Source organism: Drosophila santomea, chromosome 2L (assembly GCF_016746245.2).
Source record: "Drosophila santomea strain STO CAGO 1482 chromosome 2L, Prin_Dsan_1.1, whole genome shotgun sequence".
Taxonomy (NCBI): Eukaryota; Metazoa; Arthropoda; class Insecta; order Diptera; family Drosophilidae; genus Drosophila; species Drosophila santomea.
This window is the reverse complement of record NC_053016.2, coordinates 21,439,732-21,459,886: the sequence shown is the minus strand read 5'-3', so window position 1 is coordinate 21,459,886 and position 20,155 is coordinate 21,439,732. Positions and strand designations below refer to the sequence as shown.

At 37.9% G+C, this 20,155-nt stretch overlaps 1 protein-coding gene across 1 annotated transcript; it reads right to left on the bottom strand.

The window, feature by feature from the left end:
* Positions 1–1,678: 1,678 nt before the first annotated feature.
* Positions 1,679–14,697, bottom strand: LOC120454075 (inactive serine protease scarface). The gene is made up of 7 exons (XM_039639088.2): positions 14,592–14,697; positions 11,421–11,781; positions 8,566–8,736; positions 3,724–4,475; positions 3,518–3,670; positions 3,195–3,463; positions 1,679–2,902 (listed from the first exon to the last, which is right to left on the bottom strand). The coding sequence occupies exons 2-7, from the start codon at positions 11,745–11,747 to the stop codon at positions 2,610–2,612; spliced, it is 1,965 nt and encodes a 654-aa protein (XP_039495022.1). The 5' UTR covers positions 11,748–11,781; positions 14,592–14,697; the 3' UTR covers positions 1,679–2,609.
* Between the last annotated feature and the right edge of the window lie 5,458 nt (positions 14,698–20,155).

Genomic DNA, 20,155 nt, shown 5'->3' with positions numbered 1-20,155 from the left:
ATATCACATAAACTCCGCTAAAAGAGCGCCAATCATCACCAATAAGCGCATTTTAACGGGTAAATCATAAAATTATTTCTTAAATTTTCACCAAATTTTCTAGAAAAATGTTTATATCGTCAATTCTTTAAAAATTTTTCTTGTCCTATTTACATAAACTTTTCATCAATGAAACTTAAATCTTGTTCATCAATGTTTTATTAATAAAATTATAATAATAGTAATAATAATTATTTAAATTATGCATAGGATTTATGTATAAGCAATTATACATACATATAAATAAATTGTTAAAAGTACGCGTCGTATGAAACCTTGTTTGTTAACAAATGTTCCCAAAATTTTTGTGAATTTTTTAAAACTAAATTTTGTTTCTTTGTCTGTCTGCACAAAACGGTATTTGAAAATCTGAATATAGATAGATACATATTTATTCTTCTGTAAAGCAGTTTGATCAAAAATACTCAATTTTTACCACTTTCGGTGGTGTAGCTGAAAAACACCTATAAAAAGCTGAATGCACCACATTTAAAAATATGTCGCTGAAAATATATATATGTTATAAATTATATATATTTTATTCCAGATGAAATCTAGCTTTTTAATCCAATTTTGTCTAAATAAACCAAATAAAAACAAATAAATTCCACAATAAATCTTTTATTTCGTTCTTTTTGACGGATATTTTAAATAAGAGTAACGATGGTTTGTAGGTTCAAAGCTGTATAGCCATTGACATTACCTAACTTGAGCATTTGCAACATATTTCCATAAAAATCCATGTTTCAAGTTATTAAACAAAAAAAGCAGCACCCTTAACCAATTCAGAACAATTAAACTTTTGATATAATTAATTTTTTATGAGCGTATCCAAACGATAGAAGAAACATTGTTTCTACCACTTAGTGTAATGGTAATGGGTAATGGGAAAACAGCCTTAAAAAGCTAAATAGCTTTCTATACTTTTTAAACGAAGGTCAGAGGTCAAAATCATGTGCATTAGTTGTTTAATAACTGAGTTATTGGTATTTCACTTATACAAAAACTAACATTTATTTCTTTCAAAAATTTTGGCAATCGAACCTTACAGCGAGGTAAAAACTTTTGGCGATTGCCCCTTCAAGTTACAAAAGTATTAATATCTACTTTTGTAACAAAGATCCATTTTAACTAAGAAATTTTAAATTTTTTATTTGTCACATTAGAAGAGAATGCATGAGAGTGCTAATAACTGTTTTAATAAAGCGTGTCAAAAATCTAAATTTTAAATTTTTTATTTTCTTAGTTGAAAAAAATCCGTTTTCGTTTTGATATAAGATTGTATGTAGGTCGCAGGAGAAATCGTTACGTCGTTTAAATGTGATTTATTATAAAAAAAATACATTTGGCAAAAATGTGGGTATAAAAGTTATTAGCGATTTTTAGGCGTGGCCAAAATGTTTTTGATTATAGAAATAGTCAAATTCAAAATGTTGTGCGTGGCAGCTTCTTTAAGCTTATCGGCTCAGTTGTGTAGTACACAATGTGTACTCTTATCAAGCATATATATTTTTTATTTGTTCCCAAATATTTGCAAATTTACTGCTGTACAAATTTCTGACTGAAGTCAATATATCCTCTACAAGGTTATACAAATGTAAATCCATTTTCTATTGAGTACATATAGAAAAAAGGAAAATATGTTGTACATCTTAGTTTTTATTTATTTAAAAAATAAACTATAAGCTAGATTTAGAATTATTAATCATAATAACATACATATTCAATCTACGATATAGGGAAAATTTTAAGTGTCAACGAATTTACTGGTGCAGCGAAGATTCCGTTATGCGGTTTACGTGTGTCGGTCTAGGGCCTTCGCTTAGAAAGTGGAAATCTTAAAAATTATATAATCTCTATTTATTGTGGTTGGTTGGCGGTGAGTTGATTTCTTCAAAGTTATTATAATTACATAAGTATTTTACATTCCCCCATAGCTGGAATCTTTAACATACAAACTCAATCTATGTACTCTACAATGACTCTACATTGTTGGGCTTAGTCACTGAGGCAAATATTATTTTAGACTTTACGTACATAGAACATAGAAGCAACATATACAAATATTCGAGCAAACTCCGATAGGTCAATGAGAAAAATTGTATCTAGATAGTAAAATATAGCTTATTCATTAGAGCTGCAGTTAAAATGTGGCCAGGTAAGAATACGAATTTTTGCGAGCTTGTAAACAAAAACATTTAATTTGGTATATCAACGATTTCTCGTTTCCATCTAACGTTTCTAATTATAATTCACGACAAAGTTCTAGAAAAAATAACCACTTACATAAGTGATTTGTGTACCCCCAAGCCAGTTTTTAAAATTTCAAATCACGAAACAACAACACTTTCCAAGAAACAATTTCAAGCAACGTTATAAGCAAGGCTTGCATCAAATTATTTTAAAAAAATACAAAACATTGATAATATAGAATGCCCTCTTATTTTCATGGCCCTTTTCAAGCTCCAACGAAATCGCAATGGCAAGTTCATAACCCCTAATCGTGTTTGGGTTATGTACTCTGTTTACAATTTCTCGTTTCTTGGTTGTAATCCGAATCAAAATAAATCTCAAAATCGCTTCAATAGGAGCGGCTTGTTCTTTTCGGCAAACGCCGTGTTAATCCACTTAATGTCCGGCTTGGCAAAACGCACTATCTGCCCCTCTCCGCAGGAGTTCTCACCGGCAAAGATTCCCTTGAGGCGGACGTTCGAGCCGCTGCCGCAGGCAAGTGCGCTTCCTACGTCAAATTGGCAAGAGTCGAACTTGGTAGCACTACACACACTGCTGGAGTCGGCACCACACTCGCTGCGCGCTTGCGTCAAAGTGTCGGTCACGTGCATTAGAGCGCCCTCTTCATGGACTGTGGAACGATAAATAAAGTTGAGTATCGAATCGAGAAAGTAATTTAAGTAGAATTTTTGATAAAATAAAATATGACGTTGTGTGAGTGCAGCTCAAAGATAAAACCAAGAGAGAACGTTATAATCGAGTTCCCCGACTATCTGATACCCGTTACTCAGCTGGTTGAATTGCAAAGGAGAAATTTACACACTGACAGTTTTTGGCGGTTTGTGGGCTTTAGAGTGGGCGTGGCAAAAAGATTTTTAATTTTTTACGCGACACGAAAAGCTTTTAATATTTACTTTACTTACTAGACAACGCTTGCTTTCCCCAGCCAGAGGTGATGCATTGCTCGGAATCCTTTGGGTCCTCGTCGCTTATGCAGATGGGCTGGATGTGCGATGCGAACTCCAAGCGTCGCTCGAGTCGGATAATGGCTAAGTCGTGGGCGTTTGTCGAAGGATCGTAATCGGGGTGGACATCGATGGTTTTGACACCAGTCAGCTGGAACGGCAGAGGCTCGTTCGTGCTGCCCAGCTCCCATTCACCAGCCTTGACACGAATGTCGACCACCGGAAGGCTAGGGGGTTACAATTATAGTGCGTTGAAGAAACTAAAGACGGGTTTCACATACCCATTTACGCAGCTGGCGGAGCTTAAAACAAATTGGTCTCCGATAATGGCTCCTCCGCAAATAAGCGTCTTGCTTGACTCGCGCAAGATCATTGCTTGCCAGGGGATTTCGGCAAAGTTTGCATCCAGATCCTTAACTCCCGTGGGCTTTGTACTGGAAAAGAAAGATATTAGACGTTGCTAGGTGTAAGGAGTTTGCCTGGCTACCGCTTGTTCCTTGTCGCGCACACTCCGGCTAAGTTAACGGGCCAGGGGTCTACGTAGTTAGGGTCACGACAGCACTTGCCGGGGGAACCGTTCTCGGCCTGCAAACAGTCGGTAAGGGGCACTCGAAAAGCCGCCTCCATGGGGGACAGCTCTACGGCAGTATCAGAAAGCACTCCGATGGAATTGCAGAAGTTCTCAGAGGTACACACTAAGGCTGAGGCGCACTTGGCAAAGTGTTTTGGGATATTAGCTGGCTGGGTTGAGGGGAAGATCTGAGGCGACAGTAGGTCCTCTCCGCGGTAGATTGGCTTTTCGTTTGATGGCTGCGGATAGTGGTCAGGCTCGAACCGAGGAATCTCGTTAGCGACTGCAGGCGGCAGATACTCGTTCGAAGGCTGCCGCGTCGGTTGGGGGCGTGGCTCCGTTTTAGGCCTGATTTGTGGGATGAGACTGCTGGCCGACTCGGGGGCCGGGGATGGTGGCAAGTAGACTGGTCGTCGGCTCGTCTGGACGTTCTCGTAACTGGGATGCTGTGTGGTGGAGGGCGGCAGATACTCAATGGTGGGTCGATTAGCTGTCACCGCAGCCGTTGCTTCTGGGCGAAACGGCGCCTGGGTGGAGTGCACGGCGGGCACTGTTGGTTTCGTCGGGAGTGGAAAGATTTTTTTCGGTAGGTTGAAAATATACCCATCCTCCGTCAGCGTTGTCGAGGGTATGCGACAGCAAATATCAGGCGCAGGGCAGTGATTGGTCTGCAAGTGAAAGTGAGTGAGTGAGGTTAAGAAAAGAGCCTCAATAAACTATTACGGTTGCCAATGACACACAATCGCGAGAACTTACTATAGCTGATTGGCCGTTAGCCACTATGTACCTATGTGCCTACTCAAATGTTGGAAGGTCAAGTGCGCCATGGGACGGAGTTACTCGACTGGCCTGTCAATGGTCTTTGAGCTTTGGCTTAAAGGCATCCGAGAAAATATTGCAGAATCATGGTGGAATACAACCCGCCATTGGCGGACACCGTCTCCCTTCCAGCCCCCTTACTTCAGTACGGACTGCATACAATGGCATTGTCAAGTTTGTCGGTCTGCTGAATGTTTTGAAACATTCAACAATTGAGGGTTATGCAATGGCCATACTATGTCTATCCGATGCTTTCTCAATCAAATTGTATACATATGTATGTACATTGTACATATACTTAAAGAAAATAGGTACAGCTGCCCAAAGACGAGTTTAACAACTATCAACACTTTTAAAATGAATTTAAGAAAAATTGTTGGTAGTGGTCAAATAATTACTTGTATGAAAGCAGAAACGTATGGATTTGATCTAGACAAAAGCACTTACGATTGCCAAGTTCCAGCTCCATTCATAAATGGAAATTACCATTATCCCTGGCCTGTGGAACTTGTTGTTGTGATTCATTTGTGAAGATCATAATTAGGCACAGCGGCAGAGGCTCTCTGCCTCAATTTTGTATCATTTCAGAGTTAATCAAATGTTATCTTAATGTAGACATAATGTACAGCCTGGTATTTTGTGGAGCTCAGCCTACCGCGCACATTAAACTTATGTAATACATATTATTAAAAAGGACGGCTCTGCGAGAAAGCAGGACGGAGAAGCGCATTTAATTTTGATCAATGACAACAAGATTTCCCGAGAGGCGAAATGCCGTACAACACCAATTTTGCCCCTGAGCGGCGATTACCTGCCAGTGGTCAGTGGCCATTGCATAGCTTATGATCAATCATGTTACGCGAAGATAACAACTTCGACAACAAAAACCTCGAGCTACTACTTGTGTACCAGCGACAGCTAAAATATGTAGTCACCAACGACAAGCGCGCAGGGAGACCCCAAAATGCTTTTTATTAATGTTGTTGCTGGCCATACCAGACAAGTTGTCCATTAAGGTTGTTGTTAATGTCCCATAGATTGTCTGTCGCAATTTGTTAATAATGTTGCAATTACTCGAAGCATACATATATATACATATATTATAAAAATGTATAATTTAAAGCCATTACCAAGTTCAATGGATTCAGCTGAAATGCAGAAGCGGATACTTTGGTGATAGGACGTTGCTGCCTTAATGGCTTGGGGAAAGGTCAAGCCGTGACGACATCTCCAGCGGCGAAATTTATGACACAAATGCTTCACTGCACACACGAAACTATTTTTATGACTGCATTAAGGCGTCTCTAGCACAACACTAAATTGCCTAGTCTTACTCCTCACCTCTCTACGGCACACTATTTATAAACCTATAAAGTGGACGCTTGAAAATTTCCGTTTTACGAGTGGTTATCTTGGTACGGGCCAAGTTTAATCGAGCCGAGCCGCAAAGTGGAAGAAGCTTCTAAATACCACGCTCGGCCCTGAAGTACAAGTGCTGGCAGGTCGCCAGCCAGTTGTGTTACAAGTTCGGTGTTAAAGCCTTTTGTTTATGCGTCATGCGGTGCAGTTTATGCATAATCATCATTAACGTGGGCGTATGCTCGGTAATTTATGACCAAACCAGATACCAAATCTGCAAAGCGTTCGGTTGTTCTATAAAAAAACTAATTAATAAAAACCCAAATCAATCGGACAAGATTTCATTGTAAACTGTGTATTATTGTACATCACGGATTTATGTTAATTTAAACAAAGTCGCAGCCATTGTATCGGAACGTAGCAATCGATGTCGATTAGCAGCATACAAAGCTAATAAAACCATAACAATTATAATGACCATAAAACACGCATTAGCCAAAGGAAACCAAAAACCCAGCAACAAAGTCAAGCTGCACGACTCGAATAAACGTTAAGAGCTGTTAACGACTTTTCGACAACCGTATGAGCAAGCCAGCCAGCAACCTCGAAGAGAACTCGAGCGCGACCTAGACCTTGAGTTAGCCGTTTGAGTTTTTCGTCTGCATGCTAAGCGCTCGACATTCCCGGCTTTGTGAGCCTACGTACTTTTGGTTTTCGCCCTGTTATAGCTCTTGGCATAGACTCGGAATCTATCTATGTATACCGCCGCTCTGTCCTTATATTCTGAAGAACTCTGTGGCAGCTGTAGGCTTTTTTGAAAAAAATAAATAGCTTAGTAACGAAGGAAAGTACCAAACAAATACTTTACCCATGTATTTTACAGGCACACTTCTATAACAATTGTATTCTATAGTTCTAGAAATAGCGTTTAGGACAAACAGTTATATTTCTAGCAATAATTCTGTCAGCAGCTAACATTTGTATAACTTTTTATAACTGATCTACAAAAAGGAAATAAATTAAAATAGAAAAAAAGACTATCACGGAACTTCTATTGTTTTATATACGCAGTATGACTTATATTTTCAAATGAACTAAGTTGCTCACAGCAAGCCACATTTTGGATAAAACTTCAAGATATAAAATGGGCCAACATTGTCCACATTTACAAGAAATATTGTTTTGTATTGCTAGTAACTACGTTATGTGTATCTGAATGCTACAAATTATGTTTCATCAATTATATAAAATTCCTATTTCCAGAGGTTCTGCAGAATAAGCTCTAAATCATAATAATTATACCAAGCCCATGCTATACCTGCGATTCCATTCGTTATTTGCCAGAATTAAGTGACCTTGCCTGCATTCCTAACGTTTTTATTGCTACACTATACAGTAAATACCACTTTGCAGCCATTTGATTTAAATTTATAAACTATACTATACACTGAGGTTGCTCTCTGCCAAACAAAGGTTCACTAAAGTGTGGGCTATGAGGCATGCCCGCAGATGACGTTGATGTGCGTATAACTAAGCAAATCGAGCAATTATGGCCCGTACTGGGGATCGTGCAGGGGGAAATCATGGGGTCCTACAAGGGCTTCTTGATCGCAGCCAAAGAATGCAATTCAGCGATTCAACAATTTTATTACGTTTTCAGAGCCACAAGCAATGATATTGCCGAACTTGCAGCTGTTGCTTTGCCGTCTGCACTGCCAAATTTTGTTGTGCTCATTTTTTCAAGGCGTTGCATGCAGCAGCACAGCGCGGTACGCAACTGACCCGTTTTTCCGGCATGTTGTAAGCAAATTATGCAACTGCACTGGCCTGGTGAAAACCTGAGATCTCTCAGTCGAATTTCTTATCGCCTCTCTGAGTATTGTCCTCTCCTATCGCGCCGTGCTGAGGTCGGCCGTGCTGAGCCGATGAACCGACCTGCCTTCTGGTTATGTATACTTATAAATACATACAGCAGTACATGGTCTGAATATACAGCTGGGCTGTAATTGAACACTTTTTACTTGGATGCACGCATGTAGTGCAATACTTGTACTTTAACGGCATTCCAGTTTGATTGCTGCTTGGTGGTGTTAAGTTTGTTACCATTGCCACAGTTATTTTAATTGCGTATTCGCGCTTTAAAGCACTGTCAAAGCCAGGGCGCTGGCACCAGAATCACTTTAAAAGGGTCCATATCAGCAGCCAGCGCAAACATACCTGACCATCGGCATTCAAGTACTCTTGTGCCTAAAGGATATATGCCGATAAAAGGATATCAGCACTTTGCGTGCCAATAAGCTGTCGGTGCCGTTTCTTTATGATGTTCCCGTGTTTACCAATGGGCTTGTGAAATGGTTGCGGTCGATTTAGGTTCCGGCGTAGCCAGTTGTAGCTGAAGTAGCATTGTTTGTTTTGGCATTGGGACACCATTAAAGCAGCACAGCTACTTTGCAATTGAAGTGAAGCTAAAAAAGCTGAATGATGGGAAAAAGCCGAACACCAGTTGAAATAACTATGGATTGCTCAACTCTTTTGATGGAAACGTATTCTGACCGCGTGTGGTCGTGAATAAACACTTACTCCTTGTTTCTTTACGTAGTTTACAGCGCTAATTTCGCCGTTCCGACAGTTCTCCGGAGTCACACAGTCGGAGTCGTGGTCACAGACTGCCACTGGCACGGGAGTAGTGGTTGTTGTCGTGGTGGCAGGAGCCCTATAGGTACAGCATACAGTGGTTTCCGGATCACAGTTCTGGGAATAAACAGTTCGATTATGGTAAGTTCTTAAGTTATTTACCAATTTATTTTATGATAAATTCAAAGTTTTGTGAGCATAGCATACTAAAGTTTCTAAAGCAGTTTTTGAATGTGATCTTGAACAGCAATTCTCATAAAATATTCATAGCTTCAGTAAAAGAACTACTGAAAGACGCCAAGCACCTTGTTTCCACCGTAAAGGGGTTGCGAAAAGGTTGGACATTTTTGAGGGCAACATGAACTTTTGTACATATGCACAGTATAATAGACCATGTAAGGAAATAATTGGAAGGCATTTATGGAAAAACAAAATTTCATGTCTTGAGCTGGCCAAATGGTTACTCTACCAACAACAAGAATGCAAATAAAAAATGCATAGTTATATGAGGTATATATAACTTAGCGCATAGATCTCATTAGAAAATCAAGAAAGAACGCTTTAGTCATAGACACTACTGGCTGAGGCGTGAGGCGTAATTGTATATAGAGTGCACTGCATTTTTCATAAGTTGAGAAACAAATTTTAGATTTTTAAGAAAGGGTTGGTAGGGGTGAGTATATAGCACGGCCATTTTTGCGTAAGTTTGTTTCCAAATGTTTCCGCGCCAACGCCCACACTTTTGAATTTACTGTTGATTTTTTACAGTTTATTATTTTTTTTTGCCAATTTCAACCGATAAGCCAAAATGAATGTTAAACATTCTCGTTCGCCCTGCCACTATGTAAGTATCGGGTGTCTGATAATCGAAGAAGTCGACTACAGCGTTCTCTCTCTTTTTTTTGAAAATATACAAATCACATGATATATCTGTAGACCTACTTGATTAACAACTCTAAAATAACATCAATGTTGCATCACATCCCAACTGATTAAGATTATTTGGCCAAAAGGTCACAAAAGTTTGCCAGTTGGATAAATGATGTGCTAATAGGTGGACAGCCAGATTCTAAAGTCAGTGACCGACGGTTAGATGAATTAAGCCTTTGCATTTGCATTGAACTTTGCCGCGGGTATACATATGGTACATTTAGTTTTATCAAATCTCAATGGTCAACTGGCATTTAGCAACTGAACAATTGCAAATAAATAACTCTGAGAGTGTCTGGTCAGAGATCAGAAGCCACATCAGTAGCTTAAGGCGGGGTCCCCGTGAGGAATTTGCAGCCCAACAATTTACTGAGCAGTTTCCCATCAGGTGTAGATAGCAGACAAAAAACGCCTGTCCAATAAAGAAGAGTTTAAAAACCAGTTCAGATCGTAGATTCGCTAGAACTGGCACTCCATATATCAATCAGTCTCTAAATATTACAAATGAATCTGTCTAAATCCTCTTATTTATTTCGTTTTGAATATCTCCCCAAGCGAGAAAATCTAAAATCGGAAACCCATTTGAATGTTCTGAGTTTGGTTTTGAGGCACGACCTTGACTAATGAAGATCTTTGGCCTGAGCGTGAGTTGAGCTAAATGGGCTTTAAATAGCATGGATATATTTACGAAGCAATAACTTCGGGCTTTGATCGCAGAAGACCAGCTTTAGTGGTTTTGGAAAGCAGTCAAATCTTGTTTGGGTATTTTGAAATGGTTTCTTAATTAAATATCTGCGATCGAGCCCATGCGTGAATTTTTGTTTAAAGTGCCAGCATATATTGCCCGTACGGTTGAACTGTTTGGGGCAAGTGCACTTAAGTGCTTCAATCGAAACAGTAGATTGGCATATCCGTTTCCACAGTCCCGGAACTAATAGTTTGTTTGTTATAAATACATATATGTGAATTTGAGAGCGTTTTTAATTGTCGGTTCTAACATCATCAGTTTGTTTAGATTGCTGATATAGCGCGTATTCATAGTTTGTCTTCCGACTGTATTGCTAATTATTCCGAAATGCAATTTACCAGTACGTCGCGTATTTTCATTATTATAATTTTTTTCCCTTACACATTTTGCAATTACACAGATGTTCCGACGAAATGGCATCTAAAGGGTGTTTTGCTAAATTTTAAAAAAGATTTTGGTAATCTGGCGCTTTTTTTCTGTTTTATTTAATGTAAATTTTACTTGTTGACTCGATAGCGAAATGATTTTGGATAGTTAACTTTCTCCCTTAATATACCCTAGGGCTTCAAAACTGTACTTCTTCTATTGGTTGGAGAATTTCTTATAGTATTTCCCGAAAACTTTTAGAAAGATTAATATACCGGTACAGGAAATATGTTGACGAACTGCCAAATTTGGGTTATTTACCCACTTTAGTGTCGCTGACTTCTTGTTTTTTGTACATTTGCGTGCATTGGCCAGGCAATAAACACGAACATCGCTTTTTATTCGTTTTGGGCGATTACGAAACTCCCCGTCCCTACGGATTTCGGTCTACGGACTGGACAGCATGTTAATATGTATATGGTCATGTATTTCGAACCTTGGTAATGACAAACCGGAAAATAGCGGTAAATGTGCCATACAACTAAACCCACCGGCCAGCAGCCATTAAGCCAGCAACGTCAGTAGCAAAGCAAGAAAATGCAGATCAGGCAGGCTAATCAAGCCACAGCAACGGACGAACGGATTTATTTTATTGTTATTTTCTGTACCGGGAAAACCCGAAATCAATATTCCAAGTGATCCAAAAAGCAAATGGGAAAATAAATGTTTACCGGAGTCTAAAAAGCGTTTCACTTACTTGAATCTTAGGTAATTGCTGGCCGAAAAATCCGTTCAGGCACTGACCATTGCGGACGCACTGCTGACCGGGGGCGCATTTCAGGAATTCCTTGGGAGGGAGATAGGTTGGGCCCTGGAACGGCGACGCTTGCCTGCTGATGATGGCGTGGTTAAGGAACACGTTCGTCGAGGGATTTACTGAAAGGTGGTTCGCCTTTTGATCCTTGATACCGTTTTGGTACTGCCCGTTTAGAAACATGTTAGCCTGGTAGTCACCACTGGCAGAGGCGACCACTGCCAGTGTAATAAATAAGGCGAGCCGCTCCCTAAACTTTGAAACAGTCATGGCTTTCCGACACTGGATTTGAGGCTGAAGAAATCTAGGGAAAAATAAAAGTGAAAACCAATTCAAACAGTGATAATCAAGCATATTTAATGACTTCAAAGAATTCTAAGACTTCCGATCCGAGTCGACATTTCATCAACACCTTAATGCAAAAATGTTATCATGAAATATGTTCTGAACGAGATTACGAGTCCCAAACAAGTCCGTGTGCTGCTTCAGACTGGAACCCCAAATGTAAAGGTGGTCAATCAGAAGGTGCTGCCGAAGACTATAGAGGAATTTCAAAGATTAAGTGTTTGGTGCCTTGTTGCTCCTAGGGAAACCTGTTTCGGGGAGATCCCCCAATCTCTGCGACTGTGGTGACTAAAAGCTAAAAATAGTAAAAACCGCACAGTCCCAAGCAAAAACAACAATTTGAGCATTTGCTGGTTTTTACCAAGCCAAAATTAGCATAAAATATTTTCTGGCTTTTTGGGCAACATTTAATGATTGTTTGTTTATTTTAGTTCAGATTTAGAAATTTCTGCAAAATTTTCTACTTTCTATTTTAAGCTCTTAGAATTTATGGACTAAAAATATTTGTATAATTGGGGCGCAGCATACTTTATTAAGTATGAGAAGTCTCGCGAACGAGAGATAAAGACTAAAAACTAACACTACGAACTTTCTTTTAGCAGCAATTATAACGGTTGAGAAATTATATTTAAAAGCCGTTGAAAATCAGGTGGATCATTGAGGTTCAACGTTTTGCAGCTTTCCCCACTTACAAATCTATGTTGAAACGAGAACGATACCCATTTGTGACAATTCAAAGCCTTGTTTCTCATTGAAATCTGCTATAAATATAAAGGACTTGTCTTCGATTCAGACCACTTCATACCAGACCACTTCATAGCTTACGAGCCCCTTGAAACATTCCGTTGTAGGCTTACATCTACATCTATCTATTACCAAGCCAGCCAACTAATCGAAGTCATATTCAGGCATCAAATGAGCAATGGTTTTTTGTAATTTTTAGAAATGATTTTATGTGCGAGTGGGGAGAATAAGGCATTACGCTGTTAGTCAACGCCAATGCAGGTACTTATTACTTTATGTGTAATCAGTATTTAGAAAAAATATTTAGCAATTAATGTTTTTGTATACACATGTAGCTGCACACAGCATAAGGCAATATCTTTCAAGTTGGACTTTATTCGCAACTGGCTTTTCTGTCCTCAAAAATATGATCAGAATTATAATATCAAACAAGCTTTGACACCTTAGAAAATTGTCAAACGAAGGGTGTTTGCCAACTCAGCAATTTCGTAGCAAACTATATGACGTAATTTGAGAATACACCAATTCTTGTATTTCAACTGCTTAAAAAATTTGTACATCACTTATGAGCCGCTGCGGGAATGCGGGAAACTAGTACCAAATAAAATATGCAATACTCCGGCAAAAAAAATCACTGTGGGCGGCAGTACATAGAGCTAGGGGAATGTGCGGTGAGCTAAAAATCACAGTTTCTAGTCTGTTTGCGGGGTTGTATCGAAAATAAATTTGCGTCACGTCATTTGTTAAATTTAGATGGATGTTTTTTTTTTTTTAAATAATATACACAACATATATATGTATTAAGAATGTGCATTCTTCTTCTTCTTCATAAAAGATTAAATACCGAAGGGTTTTACAGGTAAAAGTTATACAACTTACAAAAATCAAAGGCCAAATGTCGAAGTAGGTCTGGAATTAAAGCCTACTTATCCACCAACCCACTTTTAAAATTGATCTGATTTTAATTGAGAACTCCTATCGACATTTTGAACTTTTCAAAACAATAAATTTAATACCTATTACTTGTGGAGAAAATTCGATTTCTTGAATATAATGAAGATTTAGAAGCATTCCCGACGCTATAAAGTATAATCTTGATCAGTCTCACTATCTGAGATCTGGCAATATAAATGTTAATATTATTCTTGGAGATTATAGGAACGTTTTTAAAAGATTTTTATATATATGCATTAACTCTAAAAAAAAAACGGGTATAACCGGCGAATATTTAAACAAAAAATTGTATATACATATATGGCCCGTTTAATTAAAATTGTAATTGAAATGTTCTATGTACTGTCCTTTAAGCTTTTAGATCATGTTGTACTTTTAATGTTGTACTTTTATTTAGTAACTCCTCTGCCTAATGGCCCATACAACAAGAATTTTGATGTTATTTCAGGGCTGGGGGTTCTAATGGTGATGTGTTGTCCGCTTGCTGCAGTTTCTGCTGCATTTCCGTGGGCGCTTTCCACATAAATTAAAACTGCAAATTTTTGTGTTGGCGCATTTGGCAACAATTCAACAAAACAGAACAAAACAACAAACAGCAAAGTTCAGATCGCATCGCCAACAAATAAATTTCCACCGAGCTAAACACAATGGACGGTGGCAACCAAATCCGAAGTCGAAATGGCTGCACAAACTGACAAACGGGCGGTCGGAGGTAGCGGCTCGGCAACCTCGGAGCAGAGACAACTGAAACTGAATCAATGGAACTATCCATCAATCAATCAACCGCAAATGAATTTAATTTCCAACCACAAAAGGCTGGGGCTGCACAAGTAATAGCCAAACAGCCCAATTGACCTGGATGCATTGCGACATTTCCAAATGGAGCTCGCCTGGCAGTTCACTATTGCGAGGAGTAATTACGATGTCCTTTAACTTTTCACTGGTCCACCGCCGGTCGGGCACTTGGGTATAAGGAAATGAACAAAGTCCGGTCCAAATCCCTTCCCGGATGTGAGCCGCAGCTAACGATTACACTGTATCACTGTCGCCTGTCTGTTTTTGTTTTCTTACACTTATGGAAACCCAAATCTTCTCGGACAGGAACTCGAACGCGCGAACGAACAACTTGAATATGATTGTGAATATTTCTCCGAGATCGTTTGTTTTATATGTGCCCAGCAAAGCCAACCGCAGCGCGTCGCAGAAGCTCCGCTGCCGACGCCTGCATCAGAAGCCACAGCCTCGGCTGCCAAAGATGCGAACGCGAACAAGTGAATCACTGAGGCTCACCGCAGCGCTGCCTGTCTCAGCATATGAGTCAACGTCTACGTTGGCACCGTTGAAGCGTCGACGTCGGCGCGACGCTCGTGCTCTCCGCATATTCACTTTCGTTTGGTGCGGATGTTGATCTTGGGGCTCTGCAGTCTCACCACAAAGTCTTCTGAAGAAGCGTCAAAGCTTCAGGCGGGTCACTGCGCAGCTCAGTGCTCCGTCGACTCAGAAGAAGTCTTCCGCTCTTATGGTGGCGCGGCTTAATTGTCTTAGGCATTCTAGGGGCTTTACATTTTAAGTCGGGCTATTTTGGGCTCTAGTGGGCGCTATTACTAATTAATTGTGGTTTCAGAGTCTGGGTTCGGGCCTTAAAGTGTGATTTGGCTCTCGCATACAAAATGCTGGCTTAAAGTTCGCGAGTGTCAAACCATACATATGTATATGTACACGATTAAAATAAAATGTAGAAGCGCAGTATTTAATTTAAATTTAAACATAAGTAGCTTAAGGGATTTTTACACATGTACATACCACAAAAAAGTTCGAGTTTTTGTCAAGATTGTTTTAAAATATATTTGTTTGTGTAAATTAAAAAAAAAATAATAAAAAAAGGGAATAAGTTTCTAAGCTTTAGTCAAGTTATTACGGAAAATAAAAAACAAACAAAACAAGAGAGAACGCTATAGTCGAGTTCCCCGACTATCTGATACTCAGCTGGTGGAAGTGCGAAGGAGAATCTTAAACACTGACAGTTTTTGGCAATTTGTGGGCGTTAGGGTGGGCGTGGAAAAAAGTTTTATTGCAAATCGATAGAAATTTACAATACTAATACAAAAATGAAAAAATATCAAAACATTTTTCAAAAGTGTGGGCGTGGCAGCTTTGGGCGGTTTGTGGGCGTTAGAGCAGGCGTGGCAAAAAGGTTTTTGGCAAATCGATAGAAAATTAAAAGACCAATATAAAAATGAAAAAATATCAAAACATTTTTCAAAAGTGTGGGCGTGGCAGTTTTGGGCGGTTTGTGGGCGTTAGAGTGGGCGTGGCAACATGAATCGACAAACTTGCGCTGCTTCTATGTCTTGGGAGTCTGTATGCTTAATCTCAACTTTCTAGCTTTTGTAGTTCCTGCGATTTCGACGTTCATACGGACGGACAGACGGACAGACGGACATGGCCAGATCGACTCGGCTATTGATCCTGATCAAGAATATATATACTTTATATGGTCGGAAACGCTTCCTTCTGCCTGTTACATACTTTTCAACGAATCTAGTATACCCTTTTACTCTACGAGTAACGGGTATAATAAACAGTATCCAGATACAAACTGTCTATAATTTGATTTTAAAAACTGTTTAAGTCAATGGTAACATGTTATAGAGAGTAAATTATATTTTTAAATCAATTATATATTCATATTCTTATAATATATAAATACAACAATCTGTTCGTTAAAATTGCATTCAGAGTAATAAATGGAAATGGATCTATACAAAGATTATAAGTCACACTAAAAAAGGTTGCACTATTTGAGGGTCACTACACTATACATTGCTTAGGCATTGTGGATCTTTTTTTCTGACATATTATGAGTTTATAAAAAGCTGTATTAAATAAAAAACGGTTGCATATTCGATTTAATTACTAGTCAATTCAAGTTTCAAAGTCCTAAAAATGATATAACCAGAGAAGATAATATCAAGGTCAAAGCCAAAATAATTACAGACATTAATTGGTATTTTTTTAATTCTTGTAAACAAATGTTTTATATTTTGCTTAAGTTTTCTGTACAGCGTACTTGCTGACCTACATATAACGGTTTTGTTTTTTTGGTACAGTACTCCGAATGTAGACAATTATTATATGTCACCACAACAATAGTAGTCTGTTAATATTTTATATATGTATATTGAAATTTTGAATGAAATTAGGAAGAAAAACGATAGGGAACGCTATACTGAAGTTTCTGGACTATCAGATACCAGCTAGTAAAAATATAAATTTTAAACATGTTTTGGCATATCGATGGACATAGACAAGATTACTAAATACATCAAAACATCTTAAAAACTTTTGGGCGTGACTGACCCAAATACTTTTATACTTTTTTCGATAGAAATTGGCAAGACAATAAAATAAAATGAAAAAAAAAAACGAAACATTTATCAGAAGTTACAACCTTGGGCGTTAGAGTAGTATTGACAACGTTCTGAAACAAACTTGCGCGGCATAGGTATCCCTTTAATCTGCATGCTTAATCTGAAATTTCCAAAGATCTAGACGTCCATCCGTACGGGCAGATGTATATGGCTAGATCGCATCCGATAGGGTTCAAGAATATATACATACATACTTCATAGGATCGAAAAAGATTCCTCCTTTGAAACAATAAATAATAATTATCAATTAAATCTATTATAACGGGTGTTTTTTTTAGAGGTATAGAACTTTAAGTTGGCATTACTGTTCAAGATGGCGACCGATTTAACAGCTGTCAAGTGATTTATTCTCAGTTTGGTTTGGCAATTCGTCATGCGTGCTTACAAAATCCAACTCGTGCAAGAATTGAAACCAAACGATCATCAAGCAAGGCGTAGATTCGTCGAATGGGCCCAAAACGAGATTGCTGTTGTTCCCGATTTTTCATAAGCCTCCAAGATCTTGTGATTTAACACCGCTAGACTACTTTTTGTGGGGCTATGTAAAGTCATTGGTCTATGCGGATAAGCCACAAACGCTAAACCATTTGGAAGACAACATTCGCCGTGTTATTGCCGATATACGGCCAAATGTTGGAAAAAGTCATTGCAAATTGGACGTCCAGATTGGACTACATCCGAGCCAGCCGTGGCGGTCATATGCCAGAAATCATATTTAAAATGTAATGCCACAAGATTATCTTTCATGTCAATAAAATTCATGTCAATCGAATAATCCATCGTTGTTTTATTGCAATTTAAAGTTCTATACCTCTAAAAAAAACACCCTATACATAATCAGTTTTTCGGCATAGGAGTTTACTTACATTAGTGCACATAACATTGAATGTAATCGGAATTTAGCTTCCAAACTTAAGCACGATAATCGTAATAATAAAAAATGTAATGATTTATACAATAAACGAAAATTGAAAGGCAAAATATTAAAAAAATACCTGTCAAAAATATGCAAGGATCGGTAGTTCATATGCTAAAACCTGTTCAAAAAATACTACCAAAACAAAATTTTGGGTAAAATTCAAAATAAAAATGTCTGTTTGTCTGCAACAAGCTTTATATTAGTGTCCTGAAAAAATGGGTTTCTGTTTATTACTTTGATTTGATAAACGTTAGTTTAAGGGATGGAATCTTTCAAACGTTAACAGTGCTGTAGCAGACGTTCAATTGGTATTCAAACGAAAAGTGGTTATTAATCGCAGTTATTAATGATGAAATCAATAAATAAATACTTCGCATGCTGCTTTCCAAAGGAGTGGTCAACGACAACTGTCAAGGAAAGGACCCACAGTCCTTACTTTATTACTAAAGTAAGTTTTACATGATATTATACCCGTTACTCATAGAGTGAAATGGTATACCAGATCAGATGAAAAGTAAGTATCAGGTAGAAGAAAGTGCTTCCGACCCATTAAAGTACATATTTTCCTGCACACGATCACTAGCCAAATCAATCGGGCCATTCCCGTCGGTGACTGAACGTCTAAACGTATGAACATCGAGATCCTGGGAACGTAAAACATCTAGAATTTTTTTATTTAGCATGCTAATAACGCACACCCAGTCCATGTTTCTTGCAAGTCAACAATTTTCTCAGATATTATTTTCTATTTATTTGTGTGGCCAATTTTTAAGGAATTTTGTAAAAGCACTCAAAAAAATTTATAAGCATTTGTTAAAATCCGATAAACCGCTCAAAATATATTACCGAAACAAGAAGTAATTGTGGAGTCGTGAAATAATTTTTTTTTGTGGTAAAGAGCTTATGAAATGAAACTTAAGATACTGTATTTTTGGAATAACTTAATTTCCTACTTCTATAATTTTAAAACAAATGACAGTTGAGAAATGTGATTTTGAATTGCAAACTGTTTGAATTTCCTAACTTTTCAGATTCCCCAATGAATATTAATAAAAAGTTTATGCGAACTTTGTACACATAGCATTGCAATAAGTTCATAACGATCTCGGTTTCAGTATTTTCGGTCTTAAAATCTAGCCAAGATCGAGTCATGGTCGAGATCGAACCATTCATAGGTAGCAAATGATTATCGATCATTTTTATCGATGTTGAAAAAATATCATCTTGCTATCGAGACGAACCGATCTAGCTATCGAGATGAACAGATCTCAGTATCAATAACCGATATCGATCCTAATGTCCAATTAAAAAATAAAATGCATTTTATTTTATATAAATGTTACAACAATTTTATAACATTACACGTTAAGCTTATGTATTTACAAAAGTCTTAAAGATAATTAGTCAATAATTTCGCGAATAATTAATACTCTGCAAAGAAAAATGGCAGCATTAACAGCATTACCGTTAAAATTTTGTTAATTTCAATACATTAAAAACAAACCTTACTAAGTACATACCCGGTGATGTTGTTGTACCTTCTGATGGAGATTGATCATAAAACCTCGAGAAATCACAGAAATGTATTTAATTTATTTTTTTTATCGTTAATAATCTTACCTACACATATATTTTTATGTATTGATGTTTATTCTCGCTTGACACGTCCGCCTTGGTTGAGTATATAAATATGGAATGATCTTTATTTGATACTTTTTTTGTTATATTATATTTTTATGTTATATTTATATTTTAATACGAACTTTCTTAGTAAGCTCACAATGTTTCTGTTTCTGAAGGTTTAGTTGAAAGATACCAAACAATAATTTGCCCTTTCTTAACGATAACACTTACAAAGTGATACCTGATATCAATACGTATCGACCTTGAATAATACAGGATTCACTGCCAACTGCTAAGCAGTCAATTTCCAATATAAGTCGTCTTTATAAAATCGCTTCCTTGCATGCGGATGATAACGCCATGTACTGCTGAGAGGTACGCTGCGTTGTTTTTAAGATTTCCACGAAATCGGACCTCCAGAATATGTATCCTGTGTATGACTTTCAGGTTTGTCACCTCCCCAGTCAGCATACACTTAACCAGTTAGAGGTTTATTGCTAACTTCCAAGAAACATGTGCAACGGTCTGTGATCTACACATTTGAAAGATTGAGCGACTTTGCCTCTCGTGCTGATGAGATCATTATACCCGTTACTCGTAGAGTAAAAGGGTATACTAGATTCGTTGAAAAGTATGTAACAGGCAGAAGGAAGCGTTTCCGA

What these genes read in the sequence shown, in the direction of transcription:
- LOC120454075 (XM_039639088.2), bottom strand. Translation starts at nt 11,747, where the DNA reads ATGACTGTTTCAAAGTTTAGGGAGCGGCTCGCCTTATTTATTACACTG. An exon ending in AGCAATTACCTAAGATTCAA is followed by an intron (nt 8,737 to 11,420) that starts GTAAGTGAAACG and finishes GTTTATTCCCAG; the next exon opens with AACTGTGATCCGGAAACCAC. An exon ending in ACTACGTAAAGAAACAAGGA is followed by an intron (nt 4,476 to 8,565) that starts GTAAGTGTTTAT and finishes TTTCACTTGCAG; the next exon opens with ACCAATCACTGCCCTGCGCC.